At 45.3% G+C, this 25204-nt stretch overlaps 2 protein-coding genes across 9 annotated transcripts; one reads left to right on the top strand and one right to left on the bottom strand.

The window, feature by feature from the left end:
* Nucleotides 1-5: 5 nt before the first annotated feature.
* stat5b (signal transducer and activator of transcription 5b) lies at nucleotides 6-11954 on the bottom strand. Of its 2 annotated transcripts, none has more exons than XM_053639675.1 (19): nucleotides 11754-11954; nucleotides 8446-8575; nucleotides 7846-8002; nucleotides 7131-7220; nucleotides 6755-6929; nucleotides 6526-6656; nucleotides 6286-6437; nucleotides 6030-6185; nucleotides 5737-5916; nucleotides 5490-5577; nucleotides 5200-5322; nucleotides 5012-5104; nucleotides 4728-4934; nucleotides 4557-4651; nucleotides 4310-4452; nucleotides 4058-4213; nucleotides 3810-3867; nucleotides 3608-3709; nucleotides 6-3439 (listed from the first exon to the last, which is right to left on the bottom strand). In XM_053639675.1, exons 2-19 carry the CDS (start codon nucleotides 8571-8573, stop codon nucleotides 3319-3321), a joined length of 2355 nt encoding a protein of 784 aa, XP_053495650.1. In that variant the 5' UTR covers nucleotides 8574-8575; nucleotides 11754-11954; the 3' UTR covers nucleotides 6-3318. The 2 variants fall into 2 exon arrangements, with proteins under 2 accessions (XP_053495650.1, XP_053495649.1); XM_053639674.1 differs by having other exon boundaries at nucleotides 8446-8579; nucleotides 11754-11953.
* oplah (5-oxoprolinase, ATP-hydrolysing) lies at nucleotides 7117-25145 on the top strand. Of its 7 annotated transcripts, none has more exons than XM_053639671.1 (26): nucleotides 7117-8021; nucleotides 13370-13546; nucleotides 13633-13824; nucleotides 13919-14033; nucleotides 14341-14464; nucleotides 14569-14764; nucleotides 14890-15055; nucleotides 16968-17106; nucleotides 17464-17531; nucleotides 18980-19290; nucleotides 19490-19602; nucleotides 19778-19948; nucleotides 20029-20166; nucleotides 20279-20417; nucleotides 20501-20613; nucleotides 20694-20845; nucleotides 20975-21195; nucleotides 21473-21574; nucleotides 21808-21982; nucleotides 22080-22264; nucleotides 22359-22640; nucleotides 22728-22877; nucleotides 22992-23149; nucleotides 23313-23473; nucleotides 23555-23652; nucleotides 23741-25145. In XM_053639671.1, the coding sequence occupies exons 2-26, from the start codon at nucleotides 13376-13378 to the stop codon at nucleotides 23885-23887; spliced, it is 3987 nt and encodes a 1328-aa protein (XP_053495646.1). In that variant the 5' UTR covers nucleotides 7117-8021; nucleotides 13370-13375; the 3' UTR covers nucleotides 23888-25145. The 7 variants fall into 7 exon arrangements, 5 of the variants coding, with proteins under 5 accessions (XP_053495646.1, XP_053495647.1, XP_053495644.1 ...); XM_053639672.1 differs by lacking the exon at nucleotides 7117-8021 and adding an exon at nucleotides 12839-12941 and having other exon boundaries at nucleotides 20975-21135; XM_053639669.1 differs by lacking the exon at nucleotides 7117-8021 and adding an exon at nucleotides 12839-12941.
* Nucleotides 25146-25204: the final 59 nt, after the last annotated feature.

Genomic DNA, 25204 nt, shown 5'->3' with positions numbered 1-25204 from the left:
ATGAGTGAAATATTTATAAAACTTTATTACCATCTTTTATCTCCCAAGTTACATCAAATACACACTTAACAACCAAAAGAAAAGAAAAGAAAAAAAGAGAAGAGCAGAGCAAAGCGCATCGGAGAGTGAATGAAAACGGATCCCGACGTCTACAATTTTAAAAAACGGAAAACACTAACAGATCGGCACACGGATCGGAGCCGTACGACATAACAGCACCGGTTTGGAACTGGAATACTGCAGCGGGTACACACAAACACACATACAAATCACAACAATGTCGTAAGAGATTATCTACATGGACACCAAGATGTTATGCTTAAGACACGAGGCATGTGCCAATACTCAGTTATTCAGAACAATTAACCGAGTCACAGCTGACCGATTCAACAAGTCACAGCTAACCAATTCAATGAGTCACAGCTGACCGATTCAGTGAGTCACAGCTGACCGATTAAACGAGCCACAGCTGACCGATTCAACGAGCCAGAGCTGACCGATTCAACAAGTCACAGCTAACCAATTCAGTGAGTCACAGCTGACCGATTAAACGAGCCACAGCTGACCGATTCAACGAGCCAGAGCTGACCGATTCAACAAGTCACAGCTAACCAATGCAGTGAGTCACAGCTGACCGATTCAGTGAGTCACAGCTGACCGATTAAACGAGCCACAGCTGACCGATTCAACGAGCCACAGCTGACCGATTAAACGAGCCACAGCTGACCGATTCAACGAGCCACAGCTGACCGATTCAACGAGCCACAGCTGACCGATTCAACGAGCCACAGCTAACCAATTCAGTGAGTCACAGCTGACCGATTCAGTGAGTCACAGCTGACCGATTCAACGAGACAGAGCTGACTGATTCAGTGACTCACAGATTGCTGATTCAATGAGCCAGAGCTAACTGATTCAATGAGCCACAGTTGATCTATTCAATGAAACAATCATAACCGATTCAGTGAGCCGCAGCCTAATGATTCAAAGAGCTTCTGCCTACTAATGGGTGGCTTATTCAACAAGTCACTGGTGATTCGTTCAGTGAACCAAGGAGTCACTCAACTGATCAATGAATCACAGATAACCAATTCACTGAGCCATACTTCATCTATACAACATGCCACAGGCAACTGAATCCAGGATTCAAAACCAACCGATTCAACAGCTGATCGAACCTCTAAACCAAAGCTGATAAAGTCATTGCTAACCAAAAACGCTGAATCAACACCCACCACTTCGACGTTACGTTGCAATATTCGGCAGGCGTAATACTATCATCGCAGATACACTTCACAGATTATCGCTGCTACCGTTCCATTCATCTGAGCTACAAAGCTAGCGAGCGATTGTTGAGTAAACCGGTGTCACATACAAAGGGAGCCAAATCCTGAGTAATTCACGCACACTTAAAAACGCTGACCAATAATAACAGCTACTGTTAAAGACATAGTCGATACATCATCGTAAACCGTGACACAAAAATGTCATATCGGCACATGCCTACCGTGGACGCAGGTCTAGTGCCAAACATCGGGTAATTAAAAAAAAGATCATAAAACAGCATTTTTTAAAAATGTGGTTGTAAATTTTTCCTCACAGATATTTCTCAACGTTCATAAGTATATAATATTTTCTCTGGGATTGGTGGGTTTTCCTGAGATCCTAACCTGAACTTAACAAAGCAAAGTGGAATAACATACGCCAAAGTACGGGGGAAAAATGACGGTGTTTTAAAAGAAGAAAAGTGACTTAAATGATCCAGGCGGATATAATCCATTTTAAATAGTACAGATCTAAAAAGAAAACGATGAGCGAGATTATGTTATGGTGTTTACTTTGGCAGTAAATGTGAATGAAGAAAGAAAAATTTATTTAAAATTCACCTTAATTAATTACAAAAAGAAACAAACAAACAAAAAAAGAAGAGCACATTATAGATAACATGAATGAATATTTACCTATATATTAAAAAAGAAAATAAATTGGACAAGATAGAGATTGTTATGGCCTTTATTAGGATGCTATCGTAAAGAATTAGCTAAAAAGGGCATGATTGATTAATTCAAGGCTAATAATTAATAATAGAATTCGTAATAACAAAATTTTTTTTTTACAAATTTCAAGTGTAAATTGCTCCCGCTTAGTATGGCTTTTTTTTAAATGACGCTAAACATAAAAAAAAAACATTAATCAACAAATAAGTAAAGGGTGTAATTTTGGACGTGGTTTGTCAGGTCTTTGAGGTATAGCTTCAAGAAAATTTCTTCCAGAAATGATGTTAATGGGGTAAAAGTTTAAAAATGTCAAAGAAAATATCTCTCTATATGGCAAGAAAAATGGGTTCAGGTCCTTTATGATCAGAGGTAGTGAGAATTCGGACGTCTCCATCCAAATATTTCGCTGGTTTAAGGAATCGTTCCGCTCTAAAAAGTTCACTTCCTGTTTCGGGTTTGAAGTCTGCGCTGGATCAAGTGCTATTCCGTGTGCTGCTGAATAACGAGTCTGGAAGCCATTTTGTTCAAATGCAGACATTACAACTAGGACTATTCCTGCGGTAATATACTGGTGATATACCGGTCTCCTATTAGATTCATTTCATTCCTTTGTTCTTCTACGATATTAGTGTTTTTTTTCACGTTTAAATTCTCTTACTTTTCCGAGAAAGAAAAAAAAAAACCCCCTGCTATTTCATTTTTCTATCCCTGATCTTCTTTTTCAGCGGTCGACGGGCTTATCGGCGGTCGCGTAGGCGCTTCTACTTGAGGAAACTCTGGCGAAGGCGTGAAGCTACACGCAGGCGACAAGGTCTCGGAAGTGCACGCGTAACCCGACTCTGAAGACGAGGAACTTCCCAGGAGCGAAATCTTTGACTGTATTTGGGCGTCGGCTGAGGAATCCAGAACTGAAAGGAGATCATGTAGAAAAACGACACGATCGCTTCAACAGGGGGGAAGAAAAAAAAAAAAAACACACGATCGGTGCGATATTTCAGCGAAACGTCGAACAGCAGGTAGCTTTCTGAACCATTAGAAATGCGGGATTCGATCGGGTGGAACGCGTTTAGCGTCAGCGTTAGCTTTAAGGGCTGGTTAATTCATCGCTCTCTACAAATATCTTCCTCGTCGATTGAGATTTCCTCTCTCCCGGTTTTTAATCCTGCTCAGGCGGCTAGCAAAACAGATAGCTGAGAAGCAGCGTCACGAAATAACATTGCAAAGTCGTTAGCAAGCTATCGAACATGTTCACATTTGTTTAAAAAAATGTTTTGTTTTAAATGGAACGCGACCCCAGGGGTCACTCTGTGTAGTTCAAAGGTCACGACTGCTGTCCGCTCCACTGCGCCTCCGAAGGCTGGCTTAGGAACTCCTCCACCTGTCTGGCCATGTCCATCGTCTCATCTAGATCGAAATCTCCGCCTTCGTCCAGGATCGGATCACTGCCACACACGCACACACACACACACAAAACCTTGATAGTAACACTGCGAAAGCTAGTCGTCCATGCCACTTCTCTCTTCTCCGCATTAGGAATCCATGCACTTTTGCAGACAGGAAGTAGAAACAGGACGTGTGGAATAATAAGTGATTAAAAGAGGTATATTCACATGGAAGGGTAGATAGGGAAACCGCCTGGCTGAGTGATGGTAGGGGAGGCGTCCATGAAGGTGGGGTTTCCAGGAGACTGCTCGGGATTGGACGAGGCGAACCTATAAGGGGCGGAGAAAAAAAAAAAGTAACGTAATGTGATAATTCTCTCGCTAGCGTTAGTCTTAGGTTTAGCTAGCTATAACAGATGAAAATACTCACTCGACTTTGACCACCTGTTTGATCTCCGGCTTGACATAGCCGTCTCCCACCGCTTTAGCTGCAGAAAACAACGACACACGTGAGTGACCTATCGTAAGTCGGGGTTCGTAAATTTTCACGGGCACTAGCAGCGATCGTAGAGAGGACGCACAGGAACAGGAAGTACAGAAAATACGACCACGATCGAGTTGTTTAAGCGTGAAGCTAGGCTACGATATTAAAAGCAGGAGTGTGTGTCGTTGGCGTACAGTTGGGCGGCGTGCAGTAGCGCGAGAACACCTCGTCTTTCGGCTGGTTGGGGTAGAGGAACAGCAGGTGGTTCAGGTCGCTGATGCGGTCAGCCAGAGAGCGGATGGAGAAATCTTTCGTGGTGAAGGGCATCAGGTTCCACACCATCCTCTCTCCTAGAACACACACACACACACACACACACAAATGTCCAAAAAACTGAATGCTGCAACCAGACACGGATGACGGATGATGGACATGGAGAGACAGACCTGCTTTGTTGGGGTTCTCCGCCACCCAGGCGATGGTGATCCCTCCGATCTCCGAGTCGCTGAAGCGCAGCAGGAACGTGCCGTTCGGTTTGGACAGCAGCATGTCCTGAGCCTGCTGTTTGTTCAGGAAACCCAGGATCGCCCTGGAAACCACACACACACACACACACACACACACACACACGTACGTCTAACCCTGCTGCGTAACCCTCGCGACTGTGCTAACGGAACGTTCCGGCAGCGTTACCCATCGTTCCAGTGAGCCTTCAGGTGTTTCTTCATCAGCTCGACGACTCCATCGAACCACTGCCAGAAGGTGAAGTTCCTTCCCGGTAAGCTCTCCTACACGACACACAAGCAGACCCATCAGCGCTCGAGTTCGTTCTGGAATGCGTTAAACACAGGACGGTGTCCCTACCCGGTTGAACTGGGACCAGGTCATGGTCATGCTGCGGTAGTCCTCGGGGTTGTTGCTCGAGCTGCTGAAGGCTTTCTGAGCGAGGAACACCAGGTTCTCCTCGGACAAGCCGCGCTCGCTCTGCACCTCCGATTTGTATTTGACGTTCAGGGCCTCGCACAGCTGTGGCCACGAGACCTTATCGGGCACCACGAAGGGGACGCGACCCTGCAGGAGGCCCACGCGTGTCAATAACACCATCAAAGACATCCGGGTCCACCGATATAACGACAACAATACATTACCGGCTCCGAGAAGGCGTTGTCCCACAGCACGGTCGCCGTGGCGTTGTTGTCTTGACTCCCGTGCACGATGACCACGACGGGCAGCGATAGCGTCTGCGGTAATGAAAGAGACGCGCGGTTAACATGCAGTGCTCACGCGTTATCTTTACCTGACCTGACGGCGTGGAAGAGCGAGAGCGAGACGTGACCTTGACGTGGAACATGAGCTCATTTCCTCCCACGCTGAACTGAGACTCGAACAGGACGGTGAACTTCTCCTCCGTCACCGACTCGGCGCCGCGTCTGTCCGAGCGCTTGATGCGCTTCAGCGACTGGAACGGCAGACGGACAAAGTTACTCGTATTCAGAGCAGGGTTGCGCACCTGCTTAGGATTATGCAAATGAGGCGGGTGTCTAATTCGCTAGCTCTAAAGCCTGCGCTTTTCAGTAAACTCCGCCCCTCGCTCGCAAAAGCGCTTAACAAACGTCTTGTTCTCACCATGTTCCTGAAGTGTGCGCTCAGCGTGCCTGTGGTTTGGTGATACTCCATCACGCAGTTGTTGTTCAGGATTTCTCCACTACTGTCACTGAAACACACACACACACACACACACACACACACACCCTTAGACCTTCGTTGCATGACTCAGAACCGCCGCTGCTTCAGGTCGTAATGACCAAATAAGGAAGTGGAGTGTAATTAATATATATATATATATTTTTAAACCAGTGTGTGTAGGACTCACTTCCTGGTGCTCTCGTTCTTCAGCAGAGCTTTGGCCTGCTGCTCGTTGATGATGGTGGCCTTCACCTGCGGGGGGTTCATGTGCACGTTGAGCTTTCCCCCGACCAGCAGGCGTACCGTCGTGGCGAACTTGGTCTGCGTCTTTAACACCTGCGGAGGCTGTTTCTCGATGATGAACGTGCTGCGGACGCAAAGACACGAAAAACAAAATGACATTGTGTCGAATCGGCCGTTAACGTTAAACGGCGAAGGATTACAGATGGCAGCGCGCGTTTGACGCGGAGGTGAACCCACCTGGTGACGAGCGCCGAGATGATGTCGGTGATGGTAGCGTTAAGTTCCTTGAGCAGTTCCTCTGTAGGGCCGGGGATGGGGAGCTGTTGCGTTAAGTGATCGACACGCCGAAGCTGCTGTCTGTTCTGCCAGACCATATCGGCCAACTTCTCACACCTGAACACCGGCGAGCAGCAAACACACGGTTAGTACTACAGTTAGTGTGTTTACAGTAGTGTGTGTGTGTGTGTGTGTGTGTGTGTGTGTGTGTGTTTACCAGGACTGCAGGATGTCCAGACTTCCTTCTGGAGGTCCACCATTTCCAGCTAGTTGTTGTCGTCTCTTCCACTGGATCAGTTCGTCGTCCACGATCACCGTCTGCTGTTTCCTCAACAACGCCATCGTCCTTTGGTGCTTCTCTGCTAGGTCCTACACACACACACACATTTTTTTTCCACGTATTTCTTTATGATAGACGAACTGGCAACAAGTTCTCTTTCTCAGGTGTGTGTGTTACCTGTCGGTGTTTCTGCAGCGTGTTAGCCTCTCGGGTTATCCAGGCCTCTAACGTAGCTTTCCTGCTCTGCAGACTCGTCTCTCTCTGCACGCGCTCGGCCGGCGCCAAACTCGCTAAACTACTCAACTGAGCTGGGATAAAGAGAGCCAGGAAAAAGAATAAGTCATTATCATAAAACTAATAAGAATTTCTGAGTTTAAAGGTAGTGTGTGTGTGTGTGTGTGTGTACCCTGGATCCTCAGGCTCTCCTGGTACTGGATGATGAAGTACTCCTGACTGTGCTGGAGTTTGCGGAGGTCGTTCTCCGTCTCCTGCGTCATGGCACGCAGCTCCTCGAACATCTGGTTGATCTGCTGGTATTTCTGAGGCGTGGTGTCCGTAGCCCCGCCCCCTGTAGAGCTCACCTGCCAATCAAAAACGTTCAGCCGATTGTTAATCGTCAATAAAACCGAGCCAATTTGGGTTAGACTGTCATGAAGTTAAGCAAGAACTTAACGTGAACACATACAGTTCACATGTAAATCACGCTGTAGCTCTGGTGTGTGTGTGTGAGAGAGAGAGAGAGAGAGAGAGAGAGAGAGAGAGAGAGAGAGAGAGAGACTCACGTTAGAAGCCTCCTGTACGAGTCTCTGCTCCGTGTAGAGGATGTGTTTGATACATCGCACCAGCTCCATCGGACACGGCTCATACGTGCTCTAAACAAAACAAAAAAGACAGACAGACAGCACATGTTAAAGAGTTAGACAGGCTGACAGACAGACAGACAGACAGCACATGTTAAAGAGTTAGACAGGCTGACAGACAGACAGACAGCACATGTTAAAGAGTTAGACAGGCTGACAGACAGACAGACAGACAGCACATGTTAAAGAGTTAGACAGACTGACAGACAGACAGACAGACAGCACATGTTAAAGAGTTAGACAGGCTGACAGACAGACAGACAGACAGCACATGTTAAAGAGTTAGACAGGCTGACAGACAGACAGACAGACATATAAAGAGCAGATTAAAAAAGACAGATAGACTGAGAAAGCAAATAAAAAGAGAGGTAGATGGAGACCAACAGATGGACGGAAAGACAAGGAGACTGATATACAGACAGACAGGTGTGTGAGTGTGTGTGAGTGTGAGAGTGTGTGTGATGAAGCGAATGGGAAGCAGTGAGTGTGTAAAATAAATGTTAAAAGTTTTTGATGTGAAGTTGTGTGTTGCATGAGTGTGTATGACTGGCTGTCGTTTTTTGATGACATCATCGTGCGTGCGTGCGTGCGTGCGTGCGTGCGTGTGTGTGTGTGTGTGTGTGTGCCCGCGTGTTACCTTCAGCTGCGTGGAGTAATGTCCCAGTTTGATCTTGAGCAGGAAGCCATCCTCCCCCATCTGATGCTCCGCCTTCTTCTGCAGCTCTTGGATCAGACTGTCCAATAGACGCTTCGCCTTAAACTCCTCCTGCTGCTTCTCTATGTCTATGGCATCCCTGTACACACACATACATAGTCAGTAGCATTTATTCCCTATAGTTTTTAGGAATTAAAATATGTCTGATTCAACACGTATGCGTGTGTGTGCGCGCGTGCGTGTGCTTGCGTGTGTGTGTGTGCGTATTTGAGTGTGTGCGTGTGTGTATTTGAAAGTCTGTTTGTGTGCGTTTGAGTGTGTGCGCGCATGGGCATGCGTGTGTGTGTGTGTGTGTGTGTGTGTGTGTGTGTGTGCGCACATGTGTGTATATGCATGCGTGTGCGCGTATTTGAAAGTGTGTTTGAGCGTGTGCAGGTGTGTGTATTCGAGTGTGTGAGTGTATATGTGTTTTTGAGTGTGTGCGCGTTTGAGCTTGTGTATATTTGAGTGTGCGTGTGCGTGCATGTGTGTATTTGAGTGTGTGCATGTGTGTGTTTGAGTGTGCACGCATGTGTGACTCACCAAGGCTGTGTCTCAATCCACTGGGCGAGGTAGTGGCGCACTTCTATAGGGAAGTGCTGACCATAGAGCGCCTGCATCTGATGTAGAGCATCGCCCTGTAACTGCTGAGCCTGGATCCATAACGCCATCTCTACCTGACAGAGGGGGGGCAGGGGGGAGAGATGAAGGGAGAGAGAGAGGGGGAGAGGGAGAGAGATGGAGGGAGAGGGAAAGAGAGAGAGGGGGGAGAGGGAGAGAGAGATGGAGGGAGAGAGAGAGAGAGATGGCGAGAGAGAGAGAGATGGAGAGATAGAGTGAGGGAGGGAGAGGGAGAGAGAGATGGAGGGAGAGAGAGAGAGAGATGGCGAGAGAGAGAGAGAGAGATGGAGAGATAGAGTGAGGGAGGGAGAGGGAGAAAGAGATGGAGAGATGCAGAGAGAGGGAAGGAGAGGGAGAGAGATGGAATGAGGGAGGGAGAGATGGAGAGGGGGGGAGAGATAGAGAGAGAGATCAGTCTGATTGCTCCGATTATGGAATGATCATTACAGAACACTAGGTAGTGCACTAGATAGAGTATGTTATAGAGACAGAACACTAGGTAGTGCACTAGATAGAGTATGTTATAGAGACAGAACACTAGGTAGTGCACTAGATAGAGTATGGAATAGAGACAGAACACTAGGTAGTGCACTAGATAGAGTATGTTATAGAGACAGAACACTAGGTAGTGCACTAGATAGAGTATGTTATACAGACAGAACACTAGGTAGTGCACTAGATAGAGTATGTTATAGAGACAGAACACTAGGTAGTGCACTAGATAGAGTATGTTATAGAGACAGAACACTAGGTAGTGCACTAGATAGAGTATGTTATACAGACAGAACACTAGGTAGTGCACTAGATAGAGTATGTTATACAGACAGAACACTAGGTAGTGCACTAGATAGAGTATGGAATAGAGACAGAACACTAGGTAGTGCACTAGATAGAGTATGTTATAGAGACAGAACACTAGGTAGTGCACTAGATAGAGTATGTTATACAGACAGAACACTAGGTAGTGCACTAGATAGAGTATGTTATACAGACAGAACACTAGGTAGTGCACTAGATAGAGTATGTTATAGAGACAGAACACTAGGTAGTGCACTAGATAGAGTATGGAATAGAGACAGAACACTAGGTAGTGCACTAGATAGAGTATGTTATAGAGACAGAACACTAGGTAGTGCACTAGATAGAGTATGTTATACAGACAGAACACTAGGTAGTGCACTAGATAGAGTATGTTATACAGACAGAACACTAGGTAGTGCACTAGATAGAGTATGTTATAGAGACAGAACACTAGGTAGTGCACTAGATAGAGTATGTTATACAGACAGAACACTAGGTAGTGCACTAGATAGAGTATGTTATACAGACAGAACACTAGGTAGTGCACTAGATAGAGTATGTTATAGAGACAGAACACTAGGTAGTGCACTAGACAGAGTATGTTATAGAGACAGAACACTAGGTAGTGCACTAGATAGAGTATGTTATAGAGACAGAACACTAGGTAGTGCACTAGATAGAGTATGTTATACAGACAGAACACTAGGTAGTGCACTAGATAGAGTATGTTATACAGACAGAACACTAGGTAGTGCACTAGATAGAGTATGTTATACAGACAGAACACTAGGTAGTGCACTAGATAGAGTATGTTATAGAGACAGAACACTAGGTAGTGCACTAGACAGAGTATGTTATAGAGACAGAACACTAGGTAGTGCACTAGATAGAGTATGTTATAGAGACAGAACACTAGGTAGTGCACTAGATAGAGTATGTTATACAGACAGAACACTAGGTAGTGCACTAGATAGAGTATGTTATACAGACAGAACACTAGGTAGTGCACTAGATAGAGTATGTTATAGAGACAGAACACTAGGTAGTGCACTAGATAGAGTATGTTATAGAGACAGAACACTAGGTAGTGCACTAGATAGAGTATGTTATACAGACAGAACACTAGGTAGTGCACTAGATAGAGTATGTTATACAGACAGAACACTAGGTAGTGCACTAGATAGAGTATGTTATACAGACAGAACACTAGGTAGTGCACTAGATAGAGTATGTTATAGAGACAGAACACTAGGTAGTGCACTAGATAGAGTATGTTATAGAGACAGAACACTAGGTAGTGCACTAGATAGAGTATGTTATAGAGACAGAACACTAGGTAGTGCACTAGATAGAGTATGGAATAGAGACAGAACACTAGGTAGTGCACTAGATAGAGTATGTTATACAGACAGAACACTAGGTAGTGCACTAGATAGAGTATGTTATACAGACAGAACACTAGGTAGTGCACTAGATAGAGTATGTTATAGAGACAGAACACTAGGTAGTGCACTAGATAGAGTATGTTATAGAGACAGAACACTAGGTAGTGCACTAGATAGAGTATGTTATAGAGACAGAACACTAGGTAGTGCACTAGATAGAGTATGGAATAGAGACAGAACACTAGGTAGTGCACTAGATAGAGTATGTTATAGAGACAGAACACTAGGTAGTGCACTAGATAGAGTATGTTATAGAGACAGAACACTAGGTAGTGCACTAGATAGAGTATGTTATAGAGACAGAACACTAGGTAGTGCACTAGATAGAGTATGTTATAGAGACAGAACACTAGGTAGTGCACTAGATAGAGTATGTTATAGAGACAGAACACTAGGTAGTGCACTAGATAGAGTATGTTATAGAGACAGAACACTAGGTAGTGCACTAGATAGAGTATGTTATAGAGACAGAACACTAGGTAGTGCACTAGATGTTTACTACACCATGTCTGTAAAAGTAATAAACTGTAATTAGTGTGCGCGCGCTAGGCCGGTTGAACTTTACCAGAAGTGACGCAAAACTATTAACAAACAACTAGCCGTGTTAGCTAATGCAGTTTAGCAAGAGTCGAAGTACTTTTAGCAGCTAGTTGCATTAGCTTAGCAGAGCATATCTTAGCTTAACTTAGGAGACATTTTGGAGAGAATGAAACTTTATGAACTGTTAAACACTTAAATCACAGCGGAACATTCCTGTAATGCCATTTTACCGTAAATAAACATAACTATTTGCTGAAGGAGATGTTTAACGCAGGCTGGAGAGGCGTTACCTGGCTATGCTAAGCTAAGCTAACCTAAGCTAACCAGACAGGGGAATGCTATGCTGTGCAGTGCTATCTAAAAGCAAGCCAGACTGTTTCTCCTTCTGTAAATCAGACCCAGTAAAAGAGGACAAAACGAAGGAGTTCGTGCTCGAAACCTCACCGATTAGCCGCGTCTCGATTCCAGTCAACACGCCGTCAGTCCATCAATAAACATCAAGCTGTCATTCAGGCCAAAATGTGCCATGGAAGCAGGAGTTAAAAGCTTAGCAAGTTTCCGGAATGGCCCTGTTTGTGTGGGCGGAATGTAGCGCTGTACCGCTGCAATACCGCCGTTTGCCTGCAGATGCCGCCAAATCCTCACAAATCACACCACGCAATAACGTTGTATACAGTATATTTTAAAATAAAATACTATATGACCAGTATCGATGGCACATCGTCCATGATGTCTAATAGTTTGTGCAGCATCTTTCTCTGACACCTTCTTCAAGGAGTTTCCATGAAAACTGCAGCCATTCCATTCTATATAAACAACACAATTTATTTATTTATCCTTTATTTAACCAGGAAGAGCCAATTGAGATATCACAATGTCCTCTTCCAGGGAGATGTATGTCCTATTCCAGGGAGATCAGATTTCCTGATGTAAATAAAACGTAACACTGCAGTTAATACTGTTAAATATCATATTACAGAGGAAAATTTAACACCAGAATTTAAGATTATAGATAAAAGCAACATTTTAAAATTTGTAGATCCACCCTTCCCCCCCATTACTAAATGAAAAGTTGGCAAATCGCTGTGGTCTAAGAGGAATAAAACATAAACCATTAATGCTGACCCATTCTAATGCCAGTGTGGAGAGTTCGTGGGTATGTGCTCGATATTATACACTTGTTAGCAGTGGGTGTGGCTGAAACTTCTGAACTCCAAGTCATTTGGAGGGGTGCGTATACTTTTGGCCATGTAGTGTATGTGTAATATAATACGAGTATTAATATTATATATATACATAAACTAATTAACATTAAACTCATTTGGATTTGTTGTTATATTCTGTATATTTCCTGTGCACACTACTGTTCTAAACAGTGCGTCAAAAACAGTACAAATCCAGAATAGAGCTGTGCACGATCTAGTACGGAAGTATGCACAGGTATACCGTGCGGACAAGAGGCGTGGCTTAGCTACATGACGCAATCACGCTGCCTGTACGTAGCCCCGCCCCATATAAAAGAAACCCGCTCTGCGCGTGTGTGACGCCTCAGTGTGAGAGTCGCTGTCTGAGCAGAGGACGGCTTTGTTTATTGTTTCCACACTTTGACCGTTATATAAACTACAGTGTACGGTATGTTAACGCTTTTATCTGGATATTGCAGATTTAAATGAGATATGGTGATTATTGAGGTCGGTAGTTCTGCATTAGGGGTTACTATCATCTAAGTTCATGATACAGGCGTCCATATTTCCATATTGTTTTTGTTTTAACCCTCTATGGGTCTTAAATTCTAAATGAAAGAATGGGGGAAGAGCATTTTTAATGCACCTGTTCTTGGAAGAACCCAGAGTTTGTAAAAGAACGTGACTAATGAAGACCAAGGAGTTATGGCCGTCCACTAAAAAAAAAAGCAACAGGTCAAATGTAACTGTCAGGATGATGCTACTGCCACCATGCTTCACAGTGAGGAAGGTGTACTCTGGGTTTTGTAGCACTTTGTGCTAAGGCTAAAAAGCAACATGCCTATGGAAAACTCTGTGTGTGTGTATCTTGGTCAGTTCAGCATGGCCGACTCCGAGGGAAAGTTCTGTTTCGCCATCGACCGCGGCGGAACCTTCACCGACGTGTTCGCTCGTCTGCCGGACGGTGAAGAGCGAGTGATGAAGCTCCTCTCGCACGACCCGCAGAACTACAGAGACGCGCCGACCGAGGGCATCCGCCGCATACTGGAGCAGGTGAGAGACAGACAGGTGGAGAGGGAGTAAGAGAGCAAGATGGCACGAGGTTAAAAGAAAGTGAAAACTGGTTGGATTTCCAACAGGAAACAGGAAGGAGTTTTCCCCGCGACGAGCCTCTGGACTCGTCTCTGATTGGCTGGATCCGCATGGGTACGACGGTGGCGACCAACGCGCTGTTAGAGCGGCAGGGAGAACAGATGGCGCTCGCCGTGACCCGCGGCTTCAAACACCTGCTGCACATCGGCACACAGGCTCGACCCGATCTCTTCGACCTGGTAAACACACACACTGCACATTATCACACAGGCTCGACACGACCTCTCCGACCTCATCTGGAACGCATACACGTACGTGTTTGTTTCTGCACAGGAAGTACGTGTGCCCGATGTGCTGTACGAAGACGTCGTCGAAGTGGACGAAAGAGTCGTCCTGAAGCAAGATGGCTGCCGTCTACCGAGCGAAGAACCTAAGCGGGTCGTCGCAGGTATTAATTGGTTGTGTGACGCTCCCTTCCACAGTGTGTGTGTGAATACACATTGTGTATGTGTATATGTAACACCTCTCATCTGCGCTACTGTCAGAGCTGCTGTTATAGAAAATGAATCAACACCTTCTGACCAATCAGAATCCAGCATTCAGCAGCACTGTGACGTAATACTGTAATACAACAGAAACAAACCCAGCCACGTTTTTAGTAAAAAATGGCAGATTTCAGGAACAAAGGGATACACCTGATAATGTTACGTAATGTGTGTGTGTGTGTGTGTGTGTGTGTGTGTGTGTGTGTGTAGGTAGTACAGGTGAGAGTTTGGAGGTGTGGACTGAGTTGGACCTTCAGTGTGTGGAGAGAGATCTTAAAGCTGTGCTTTCTCGGGGAATCACCAGCCTTGCCGTGCTGCTGCTGCACTCATACATGTGTGTGTGTGTGTGTGTGTGTGTGTGTGTGTGTGTGTGTGTGTATCCTTTTCCAAATGAACAATTTGTATCCGTGTGCATTTTAATGTGCATGTGTGTGTTAGATACCCGGATCACGAGCAGGCGCTGGGCTCTCTGGCTCGCCGGCTCGGGTTCACTCAGGTGTCTCTATCGAGCGAGGTGATGCCGATGATCAGAGCCGTGCCTCGTGGCTACACCGTGTGTGTGGACGCCTACCTCACACCCAAAATTCACCAGTACGTCAATGCCTTCACGTCCGGCTTCAAGGGACGACTTGCTGTGAGTGTGTGTGTGTGGTCCTTGTTAACATTAAGCATGAAGATATGGGTCAGTCTTAATGTTATCTTAAACACACACATACACACACTGGTACCTTGAAAGTTATGTGTGTATGTGTGAGACAGGGTGTGGACGTGCTGTTCATGCAATCGGACGGAGGTTTGACTCCTATGGATCAGTTCTGCGGTTCTCGGGCAGTTCTGTCCGGCCCAGCTGGAGGAGTCGTGGGTTACGCCCTGACCGCGCACGCTGACACACACCACACACCCGTCATCGGCTTCGACATGGGAGGTGAGACGCAGGCAGAGGGACGGATTGTGAGAAAAGTCAGAAGGGGGTTGGGTTAAGGAAGGCTGACACGTTTTTTTTCCACCATCTTACGTTTCCGCCCTGTTTTCACGGAGTGTCCCAATTTCCTCGGCGTAGAAGTGTGTTCATATTTATTTATTTATTTATAACTTGATGTAGTTCTTCCAGCTGGTCATAACTTCCTAATTTTCCCAATTTCCGAGAGATTTCCCAATATCTAAATTTCACGTCATACTAAATTTCTAAATTGTTTCAAGTATGAAAATGTTTGGCTCAGTTGTGAATTCTTAAATTTTGCGATCTTAAAAATGTACAGTAGCCAGTGTACACCTACAGTTTTGTCCGAATTCATAAAGCTCAGTTTGGGGGTTTTTTTGTTTTGTTTTTTTTTTTTTATGCACAAATTTCCAAGAGCTCCCTTAAATTCAGAAGTTGCCGTGTTTAATTTATTTATTTATTTTCGCTCTGTTTTAAGGGAGCATCCCGATACATTATTTTTCATTTACACGTGTTAAACTTTTGCCATAATTTAAGTCCTCTCAGGTTTACGGATCAGAATGTCTTCAGCGTTTCAAAGAGAGATTTCTCAGTACTGAAATAGTCGTCTTGTATATTTCTCTCATTTGTAATGAATTCCTTTACATTGTTAAAAAAAATCCAACTTACAGTTTTGGCTGAGTTTTGTTTTTTTTTTAGCATTTCCCTCCATTCTTTTTTAAGTAATTGAAGAAATCTGCAATATTTTACCATTTATTTCTTTACATTGTAAAATATCCAACATACAGTTTTGGCTGAGTTTTTTTTAGAGCTTCCCTCCATTCTTTTTTTAAGTAATTGAAGTAATCTTCCATAGTTTTCAGCAATATTTTACCATTTATGCAGTTGCCATCTTAAATATTTACTTATTGTCGAGGCTTAATCCAGTTTTGACTAGTTTTCCCAAATTGTAGGTTTTAAAGTACTGCCTTATCTTAAATTCTGAAGTTGCCACTGTACAATGTTGTCATGTCCTCAATTTCATAGAGCTTGATTTTGGCCCAATTTCCAGGAACTTCTTTAAATTTTACACAGTTTTGCGCTTGATCTAGGCGGTTAATTCAGTTCCGAAGTAGTCGTACAAAATTCCTGACTAAAGTCACGACTTTCCGAAGGTTTGTAAGTTTACACTTTCGCACATTTGTGGAGTGTTATCGTAAATGTCGCAGTAGCTGACATACATAATTTTGTCCAAACTTTTAGAACTTTAAGCTGTCGTCCTAAAGTTTCTCATTATTATCAGGCAGTATTTAAGTTTTATTGTTGTGTTAAAACTTTTGCCCAAATTCAGGATGTCGTTCCATGTTTCGAGAGAGTTATATAGAGTTTCCACAATATTTTCTATTCCTAACTTTGACTTTTTAACTATTTTGAAAGAGTTTACAGCTTACAATTTTGGCAAATTTCTTTGGTAATTATAATCAATTTCCTCCTAATTTCTCAGCAGTTATTTCCCATTCGTTCAGTAGTTATCTTTTAAAAAAAAATTTGTTTGGTTTAATTGTAGATGGATACTCTAGTTTGGAAGCAGTTGCTCTAAATACTTGACAAAATTCGTGGCTTTTCCCAGGTTTTAAAGTATTTCAATGTTAGCATAATTTTGGAGTTGGCTTAAATGTTGACGTAGCCGACATTTTATTTCAGAGAGTTCTTTGCCCAGTTTCAAATTTTTGCCCTCATGTACGGATCTGTCTTAGTTTTCAAATAGTCCAGGACAAAATGTTAAGGCCTCAGAAATATGTTTGTGTTTTCTGTGGGTGTGGGACAATGAGACAAAAGGAAATAGCCGACAGAATGGACAGTGGTGTGAGCTGAATGTTTTGTATGTTATTGTGTGTGTGTGTGTGTGTGTGTGTAGGTACTTCTACAGACGTGAGTCGCTATGCTGGTCAGTATGAACACGTTTTTGAGTCTACAACAGCCGGAGTCACGTTGCAGGCGCCTCAGCTGGACATCAACACCGTCGCAGCGGGAGGAGGATCTCGACTTTTCTTCAGGCAGTGCACACACACACACACACACTATATATAAAATTATTATTATTCAGGGACAGTGTTTGTACGTGACCCTTCTGTAAAACATTGCTAGCGGTTCACCCAGTATAAACCTAAAGCAATAAGAATGTTAAACATTACTCTGTTATCATTATGTTTTGCAGGTTGTTGCTCAACCCACTGTCAAACATTCTCTTTTTTTCCCTAACAAACAAAGTTGCAAGTCAGAGTACAAAAAGAAATGCTTAAAAAATATATATTTTCAGTGAAATAGAATCAAGTGAGAACGAACACAGACCTTAGAACCCTGCTGTATGTGTTTAAGTTTTCCTTGCTATATGTGCTTTTTCAACTCTATAGGTCTGGGATGTTTGTCGTGGGTCCTGAGTCAGCTGGCGCTCATCCTGGTCCAGCTTGCTATCAAAAAGGTCAGTGAACCAGATTTTCCCCTTGACCTTAAATAAAAAAGAAGCTTTTTTCCTCCCCTTGTTGCTCTTTATGTCTTTATCTGGCTCTTTCTGACATTTCTCACTGGAATTAATATAAACTATTTTTTAAAAATGATTTTGGACTGGATTATTATTTAGCTTGTGCAGATATATGGATGGATCACTTTAGAAAGAGCTTTCTTTCAGCTGAAGGTCCGTTGGTGTATTGAATTGAAACAGAAGCTAGATTTCTGGAAAACACAGACCAAATCCCTGACCAAGTCCCAGAGCAAGAGCAGATCCTTAAGACCCAAGATTCAATAGATCACCAAGATCAAACCTAGACCATCGAGACTTAACACCGCATCCCCAAAATTTAGTCTGACTCTTCCAAGACATGTTGACCAAAATGAAGAATAAAGCCTACCAGTACCTAAGGCAGATTCCCCAAAGATAGAAATATATACAAGAAAATCCTAAATTCACATCCAGTCCAAGACTAGAAATCCCCAAACTTGACCCAGTTAAAGAACATAATTCCCAAGACACAAACCTAAATTCGCAAGATCCAGATCATGACTTAATCATGATCTGTCCCTGAAATAACAGATGCCTAAACCCAAGCCCAGGCCACCAAGAACAAGTACCGTTTTCCAGATCACACCAAGACCAGTTTCTCAAGACCCAGAATAAAACTATGACCATTCCATCAAGTTCCACTCTCACAAGACCCCAAAAAGACCAGCACCGATGACCCACCCAAAAAACACTCCTTGCCCAAGTTGCAAAACAAGAAAAAGTCCCTCAAGACCAAAAAAGTGCAAGACCAAGACCACTCCCTGCACAAATTCCAAAAGAAGAGCAAGTCCCTCAAGACCAAAAAAAAGACAAGACCAGTTCCCCAAGACAAAGACCAAGACCAACAGCCAAGACCCAAATCAAGACCAAACCCAATACCCAGGAACCAAAACAAGCCCAAGATCAGTCTCCCAGGACCAGTCCCTCAAGACCAGTTCCCCGAACCCAAGACCATCAGGACCCAAAACAAGACCAAGACCAGTCCCTCAAAATCTATAACAAGACAACTGTAGCTCTATATCCAGTTCAACAAAGACCAGATCCTCAAGACTCAAAACAAGACCAAGACTAGTCGCTTAGGACCAAGACCAGACTCTTAAGACTCAAAACAAGATCAGGCCTTCAAAATCCTTACAAGACCAAGGCCTAAAATCTCATATCAGAACAAGTTTCCTAAAACTCAAGTGAAGAGCACGGCCAATTTTTCAAGAACAAAACCAAGATCCCCAGTCCCTCAACCAGACCTGCGGTCCCAGACCAGTCCCTCAGGCCATGTACATGAGATCAAGTTGATTTCAGTCCTTTAGCTCTGTACTGCAGTAATTCAGTGTAATACATTTTGTTTTTTTGTTTTGTTTTTTGCCCTACAGGGGGTCCTCTCACAGTCACAGATGCTAATTTAGCTCTTGGCCGTCTGCTCCCTTCGTTTTTCCCTCACATCTTTGGTCCTGGAGAGAACGAGCCTCTCTCCATAGATGAATCCATGACCCATTTCCAGAAGCTCACCAAAGAGATCAACCACTTCCTCTCGACCAGCCAGTTACAATGCGATGGAGACGGTCGCACAAATAGTGACGTGTCAAAAAGTTGCAAAGCGGAAATGAGCTTGGAGGAGGTCGCTATGGGATTCATCAGAGTTGCGAACGAAGCAATGTGCCGACCAATCAGAGCACTGACACAGGTTGTTGGACTCGTTTTTCTCATTTTTTACTCGGAAACTGGAAAAATTCAGATTCGTACCGCCCTCTAGTGGACAATTATTGTATTACTATTTGTGTACAGTATGTTCTACTAGTTATTCGCCGCTACACATGCTCCCCCTTGTGGCGAGTCTTCAGGCTGCGACTGATTTTGAGGTTCATAAGATTCTCTCTTCACAGGCGAAGGGCCACGATACGTCTCGGCACGCGCTGGCGTGTTTCGGAGGAGCAGGCGGGCAACACGCGTGCGCCATCGCACGAGCGCTGGGCATGAAAACCATCTACATACACAAGTAAGACCTCGACGTTGGCGCGTTACGCTTTCCTTATTTACCGAGGAATAAGCTCGATGGTGTGAAAAGTAACGTTTCAGCTCGCCTTGTGGAAATATTTACACCCCATCCCACACACACACACATACACACACACACACACACTGTAAAGCTCTCTCTCTCGCTCTTTCTGTAGGTACAGCGGTGTGTTATCAGCGTATGGTTTGGCTCTAGCGGACGTTGTAGAGGAGGTTCAGGAGCCGTGTTCTCTTCAGTATGACACGCACTCTTACTCCGAGCTCGACTGCCGGATCCAGCGACTCTCACAGCGCTGCCATGACACACTGTGCAAACGTGGATTCAACAGGTACCAACACACACACGCACACACACACGCACACACACACGCCGTGACGAGCGTTACTGATCCGTTAAACTGTCGGACAGTTCTCAGATCAGTATGGAGGTGTTCCTGCACATGCGTTACGAGGGAACCGACTGCGCTCTCATGATCAGCGCCAGCGACGCTCCGGCTCACGCTCAGTCCTGCTGTTCCGGAGACTTCCGTACCGCCTTCACCACACGGTAACACGCCATGTTGCATCAAGCCTCGTCATCTGCACCTCACACACACACAAACACACACACAGAGAGCTAGCTAAACCTCTTGTGTTCTTCCTAAACCCCCGACAAACAGCTACATGAAGGAGTTCGGCTTCACCATCGCCGACAGAGCCATAACGGTGGACGACGTTCGCGTCCGCGGATCAGGAAAATCCGCAGTCAGGACAACGGCCCCGGTTCAAACAGGAAGTCGAACGCCAAAACCGGCACAGGTGCCTGGAAACCGAACCGGCGAGAATATCTTCTACATACGCGTTTCGTTTTCGTCATGCGTACGATTTGTTTTCTCCCTCAGACGACCGAGTGTTACTTCGAGGACCGATATCTGGAGACGAGCGTGTTCATGTGGGAGGACCTGTCACGTGACCACAGCGTCGACGGACCCGCGATCATCATCGACAAGAACAGGTGAGTTTATATCCCCGATGCGTTTGTGGACACCACGGCGTCAGAGACGGCCGATGAACCGAGCGATCGTTTTTCCGCAGCACCGTCCTGGTGGAACCGGGCTGCTCTGCCCGTCTGACCCCGAGCGGAGACGTGCGTATCGCCGTGGGAACGGACAGCAGGTGCGTGCTGGGGACGGAGCTGAATGCAGTGCAGCTGTCCATCTTCTCTCATCGCTTCATGAGCATCGCAGGTTTGAATAGAAATGTAGCACGACGTGTAAGGAGCAGAACACTGTGTGTGGTGCTGTTATAGTAAATACTCTCTCTTTCTCTCTCTCTCTCTCACACACACACACACACACACACACACACACACACAGAGCAGATGGGCCGTGTGTTACAGAGGACCTCCATCTCCACCAACATTAAGGAGCGGCTGGATTTCTCCTGCGCTGTGTTTGGACCTGATGGAGGTCTGGTATCGAACGCTCCTCACATTCCTGTTCACCTGGGAGCCATGCAGGAGACTGTGCAGTATCAGGTGTGTGTGTACACACACACACACACAGTTGATGGGAATCAGAAAAACTCTCACACTGAGGTCTGTCTTGCTTTCTGTCTGTTTTTCTATCTCTGTACTGTTTGTCTCTCTCTGTCTCTCCGTGTGTCTTGCTGTCTCTGTGTCTCTCTCTCTATGTCCCTCTCTCTGTCTCTCTCTCCTGACTCTCTCTCTCTCTCTCTCTCTCCCTCTCTCTCTCCCTCTCTCTCTCCCTCTCTCTGTCTCTCTCTCTCTCTCTGTGTATTTCTCTCTCTCCCTCTCTCTCTCCCTCTCTCTCCCTCTCTCTCTCTCTCTCTCTCTCTCTCTCTCTCTCCCTCAGTTGAAGGCGATAGGCAGCAGTCTGAAGGAGGGAGATGTGATATTGAGTAATCACCCATGTGCTGGAGGAAGCCACCTGCCCGACCTGACCGTCATCACACCGGTACAGACAACTCTGACTGTGTGTGTGTGTGTGTGTGTTTTCTTGTTCCATTAATAATAATTAATAATTAACTCATTGTAATTATACGGGATTATAACGGGAGGCGGGGCTACATATGAGCTCGGTTTAAGCCTATAACAGTCTGATATGCTAATGATTAGAGTGTGATGAACTGGAGAATTTGTTGAACAAGTCTATTATTATTATTATTATTATTATTATTATTATTCCAGGTGTTCCGTCAGGGTGTGAGTGGCCCGGTGTTTTTCGTGGCCAGCAGGGGGCATCACGCTGATATCGGGGGCATCACTCCAGGCTCCATGCCCCCTCACTCCACCTGTCTCCAGCAGGAGGGGGCGGTCTTCACCTCCTTCAAACTGGTCACGGAGGGAGTCTTCCAGGAGCAGGGTTAGCCTTCTGTCTCACAGCTCTGGCTTCGGTTACGCGTTTGTGTCACAGAGAAAAAAAAAAGCCTCGGTTTTCTTTCCCTCCATGTTTATTTCAGCGGTGAGCGAGGCTCTCCTGGCTCCCGCTTGTTACCCAGGATGCTCCGGGACACGCAATCTCCATGACAACCTGTCAGACCTGAGAGCGCAGGTTGCGGCCAATCAGAGAGGGAGTCAGCTGGTGGCGGAGCTGATCGACACCTACGGACTGGATGTGGTGCAGGCGTACATGGGATACATTCAGGTGTGTGTGTGTGAACAGTAAAAAGGAAACCCAGCACTGTTATGGTCTAACGTGTACACTGCGTATATATATGTGTGTGTGTGTGTGTGTATAGAGTAATGCAGAACTGGCAGTCAGAGACATGCTGAGAGAATTTGTGCGGCGGCGGCGTGAGCAGAGCGGCCCGTTAGACGTGGAAGCTGAAGATCAGATGGATGATGGAACACAGATTAAACTCCGCGTGCAGATAAACGAACAGGAGGGCAGCGCTGTGTTTGATTTCTCAGGTTCGGGTCCGGAGGTGTGGGGGAACTGTAACGCCCCTCGTGCCATCACTCTCTCCGCTCTCATTTACTGCCTGCGCTGCATGGTGGGACAGGACATCCCTCTCAACCAGGTACACACACACACATACACACACTCACTCACTAAGTTTTAAGATTGTCCTGTTGCTACATATCTTGTGTGTGTGTGTTTTGTGCAGGGCTGTCTGACCCCCATCGAAGTCATCATCCCTGCCGGCTCCATCCTGCAGCCTTCCCAGAATGCCGCAGTGGTCGGAGGAAACGTGCTGACATCACAGCGGGTCGTGGACGTCATCTTCCGGGCGTTCGAAGTGTGTGCCGCGTCACAGGTTAGTGAGCATGTCGGTGAACAGCCCATGTGACACACACACACACACACACACACACACACACACACACACACACACAGTGTGTTTTTGTGTTGTTGTTTTTTCCCCCCAAAGGGCTGTATGAACAACATCACATTCGGCAATGAGAAGTGTAGCTACTACGAAACAGTTGGGGGCGGAGCAGGGGCGGGGCCAGGCTGGAACGGGCGGAGCGGGGTCCATAGTCACATGACCAACACGCGCATCACAGACCCAGAGATTCTGGAGAAGAGGTGATTCTTGTACACACACACATTGTGTTTCCATGAAGAATGTTTCACGTTGCCGTGGCAACATCAGTCCAGCAGGTTTGCAGAGTGTTAGTGACCGTGAGAAGAGTTAGTGTTTAATATTTACTTCATTCAGTGATTATACTCTCTCTCTCCCCGCCCCGAGGTATCCGGTGGTGTTGGAGCAGTTCTCTCTGCGGGCCGGCTCTGGAGGTGGGGGTCAGTATCACGGTGGTGATGGTGTGATCCGGAAGCTTCTCTTCAGAGATGAAGTGATTCTGTCAGTGCTGACGGAGAGACGCTCGACACGGCCGTACGGCCTGCATGGTAATAACCTGCCTCATTAAACATCTGCCTCAGTAAACATCTGTCTTGATAAACACCACTGTGTGTGTGTGTGCGTGTCAGGAGGACGAAGTGGAACAGCTGGACTGAATCTGCTACAGCGAGCTGATGGACGAGTGATCAACCTGGGAGCAAAGACCTCAGTCAGCCTCCAGCCTGGGGTAAGAGTGTGTGTGTGTGTGTGTGTGTGTGTATATATATATATAATGAGAGAGCACTCCTGAGCACATTCCCTCACTCCCCCTACAGGACAGGTTTGTTCTCCACACCCCTGGAGGAGGGGGTTATGGTCCAGAGGAAGAGGAGCACTCATCCTCTAAGCGGCGCTGTTTAACCCGAGTGTTTGCCGAGAGAGGGAGCGTGTACGAGTATCGCCGAGCTCAAGAGAGCGCCTGACCACCGTGTGACTACAATCCTGTGTTTCTGTCCACGCCATAGTCCACAAACGTGTCTGTATTATTATTATTATTATTTATAATAATAATAATGCCACATTCGACAAGTTAAACAAGAAGATTCCTCACACTTTCATTACAACACTAATATATACATAAATAAATATATAATATAAAATCATTGATTTTATATGTTGTTTATTTTAAAAAGCTCGTATTTGTAGGTTTTAACCGTGGACACGTTTTTGCCCGTCATCGCTACCTGATCTGCATTCCTTGCCTAATTTGATTAAGTAACCAAATGCAATGATCTTCCACCATCATAAAATTCTAACAGCGCCCCCTGCAGTACCGGAGCACGCATCTGCAATGAGGGAAGGATTAAATGTAACTATAAGTAGATAAAAAGCATTCCTGTGCACTGGACCAGATACAGTACTGTTACTCGCCCGGTCACTTTAAAACTTTATTAAAATGGTGAAATAAAGACGGGCGTCACCGTGTCTTTTGTTTTTTTAATAAACAGTTCTAACTTTTTAATAGCTACACATTTAAAGATTTGGGAAAATCGTTCGGTCTTCTCTGCTTCTTCCGGATCCAGAACTGAATAAAAAGCTATATTATATACCGCTGCATTTATTTATTATTGAATATTTTTTTGATGTTTCACGTGTTTTAAAGGTGTATTTGTGCATTAATGCGTGATCGAGGCAGCGAATAAAGCCGGAGCGCTGAAGCGCGAACCTTTCACAGTGATGTGGAGATGAGGTTTATCTGTAAAGAAGAGCAGAGCCAGGAGGAAAGAGGACGGAGGGGTGTAAAACAGAGAGACAGGAGAGTGAGACACAGCGGGAGGAAGACGGCTCACTGATCAAAGACTCCAAACCATATCAGCTTTTTCAGCAATTAACATGATACTCTGCTAGATATCCGCTTCCTGTTCGACAAAGAGTGCACGATATAGGGGGTAGGGGTTCTTACTGGTTGCTTATTAGATGTTTTTATTACACATTGCGGCGTAGGGGTCATTAACAGCTCAGTAGAAGACACATAGTGCACTAGATAGGGAGTAGACACCATTGATGGCAGACTATTTTTAATGTAGTACACTAAATAAGATGTATAGGACGTTACTATCAGCCATATAGTGCACTAGTTGCAGTGTCGAATTTATTAAGGGCTCAGTATGAGTCTCATAGTACACTAGGTAGGGTATAGAGGGTTACTATCTATACTATCGGGTATATAGCACACTAGTTCAACTGTAGAGCCAGTTAATTGCTCAATATAGCATATATTGGACATATAATGCACTAGG

This window comes from Ictalurus furcatus, chromosome 13, assembly GCF_023375685.1.
Source record: "Ictalurus furcatus strain D&B chromosome 13, Billie_1.0, whole genome shotgun sequence".
Classification (NCBI taxonomy): domain Eukaryota; kingdom Metazoa; phylum Chordata; class Actinopteri; order Siluriformes; family Ictaluridae; genus Ictalurus; species Ictalurus furcatus.
This window is presented reverse-complemented; position numbering and strand designations above follow the sequence as displayed.

Excerpts from the sequence above, each read along its gene's own strand:
- stat5b (XM_053639675.1), bottom strand. The coding sequence starts at position 8,573 with ATGGCGTTATGGATCCAGGCTCAGCAGTTACAGGGCGATGCTCTACAT. Across the intron at positions 7,221-7,845 it reads ATTACTCCACGCAGCTGAAG|AGCACGTATGAGCCGTGTCC; the intron begins GTAACACGCGGG and ends TGTTTTGTTTAG. Across the intron at positions 5,323-5,489 it reads GCGCACACTTCAGGAACATG|TCGCTGAAGCGCATCAAGCG; the intron begins GTGAGAACAAGA and ends CTGCCGTTCCAG.
- oplah (XM_053639671.1), top strand. The coding sequence starts at position 13,376 with ATGGCCGACTCCGAGGGAAAGTTCTGTTTCGCCATCGACCGCGGCGGA. Across the intron at positions 14,465-14,568 it reads CTGCTGCTGCACTCATACAT|ATACCCGGATCACGAGCAGG; the intron begins GTGTGTGTGTGT and ends TGTGTGTGTTAG. Across the intron at positions 20,167-20,278 it reads CGTACCGCCTTCACCACACG|CTACATGAAGGAGTTCGGCT; the intron begins GTAACACGCCAT and ends CCCGACAAACAG.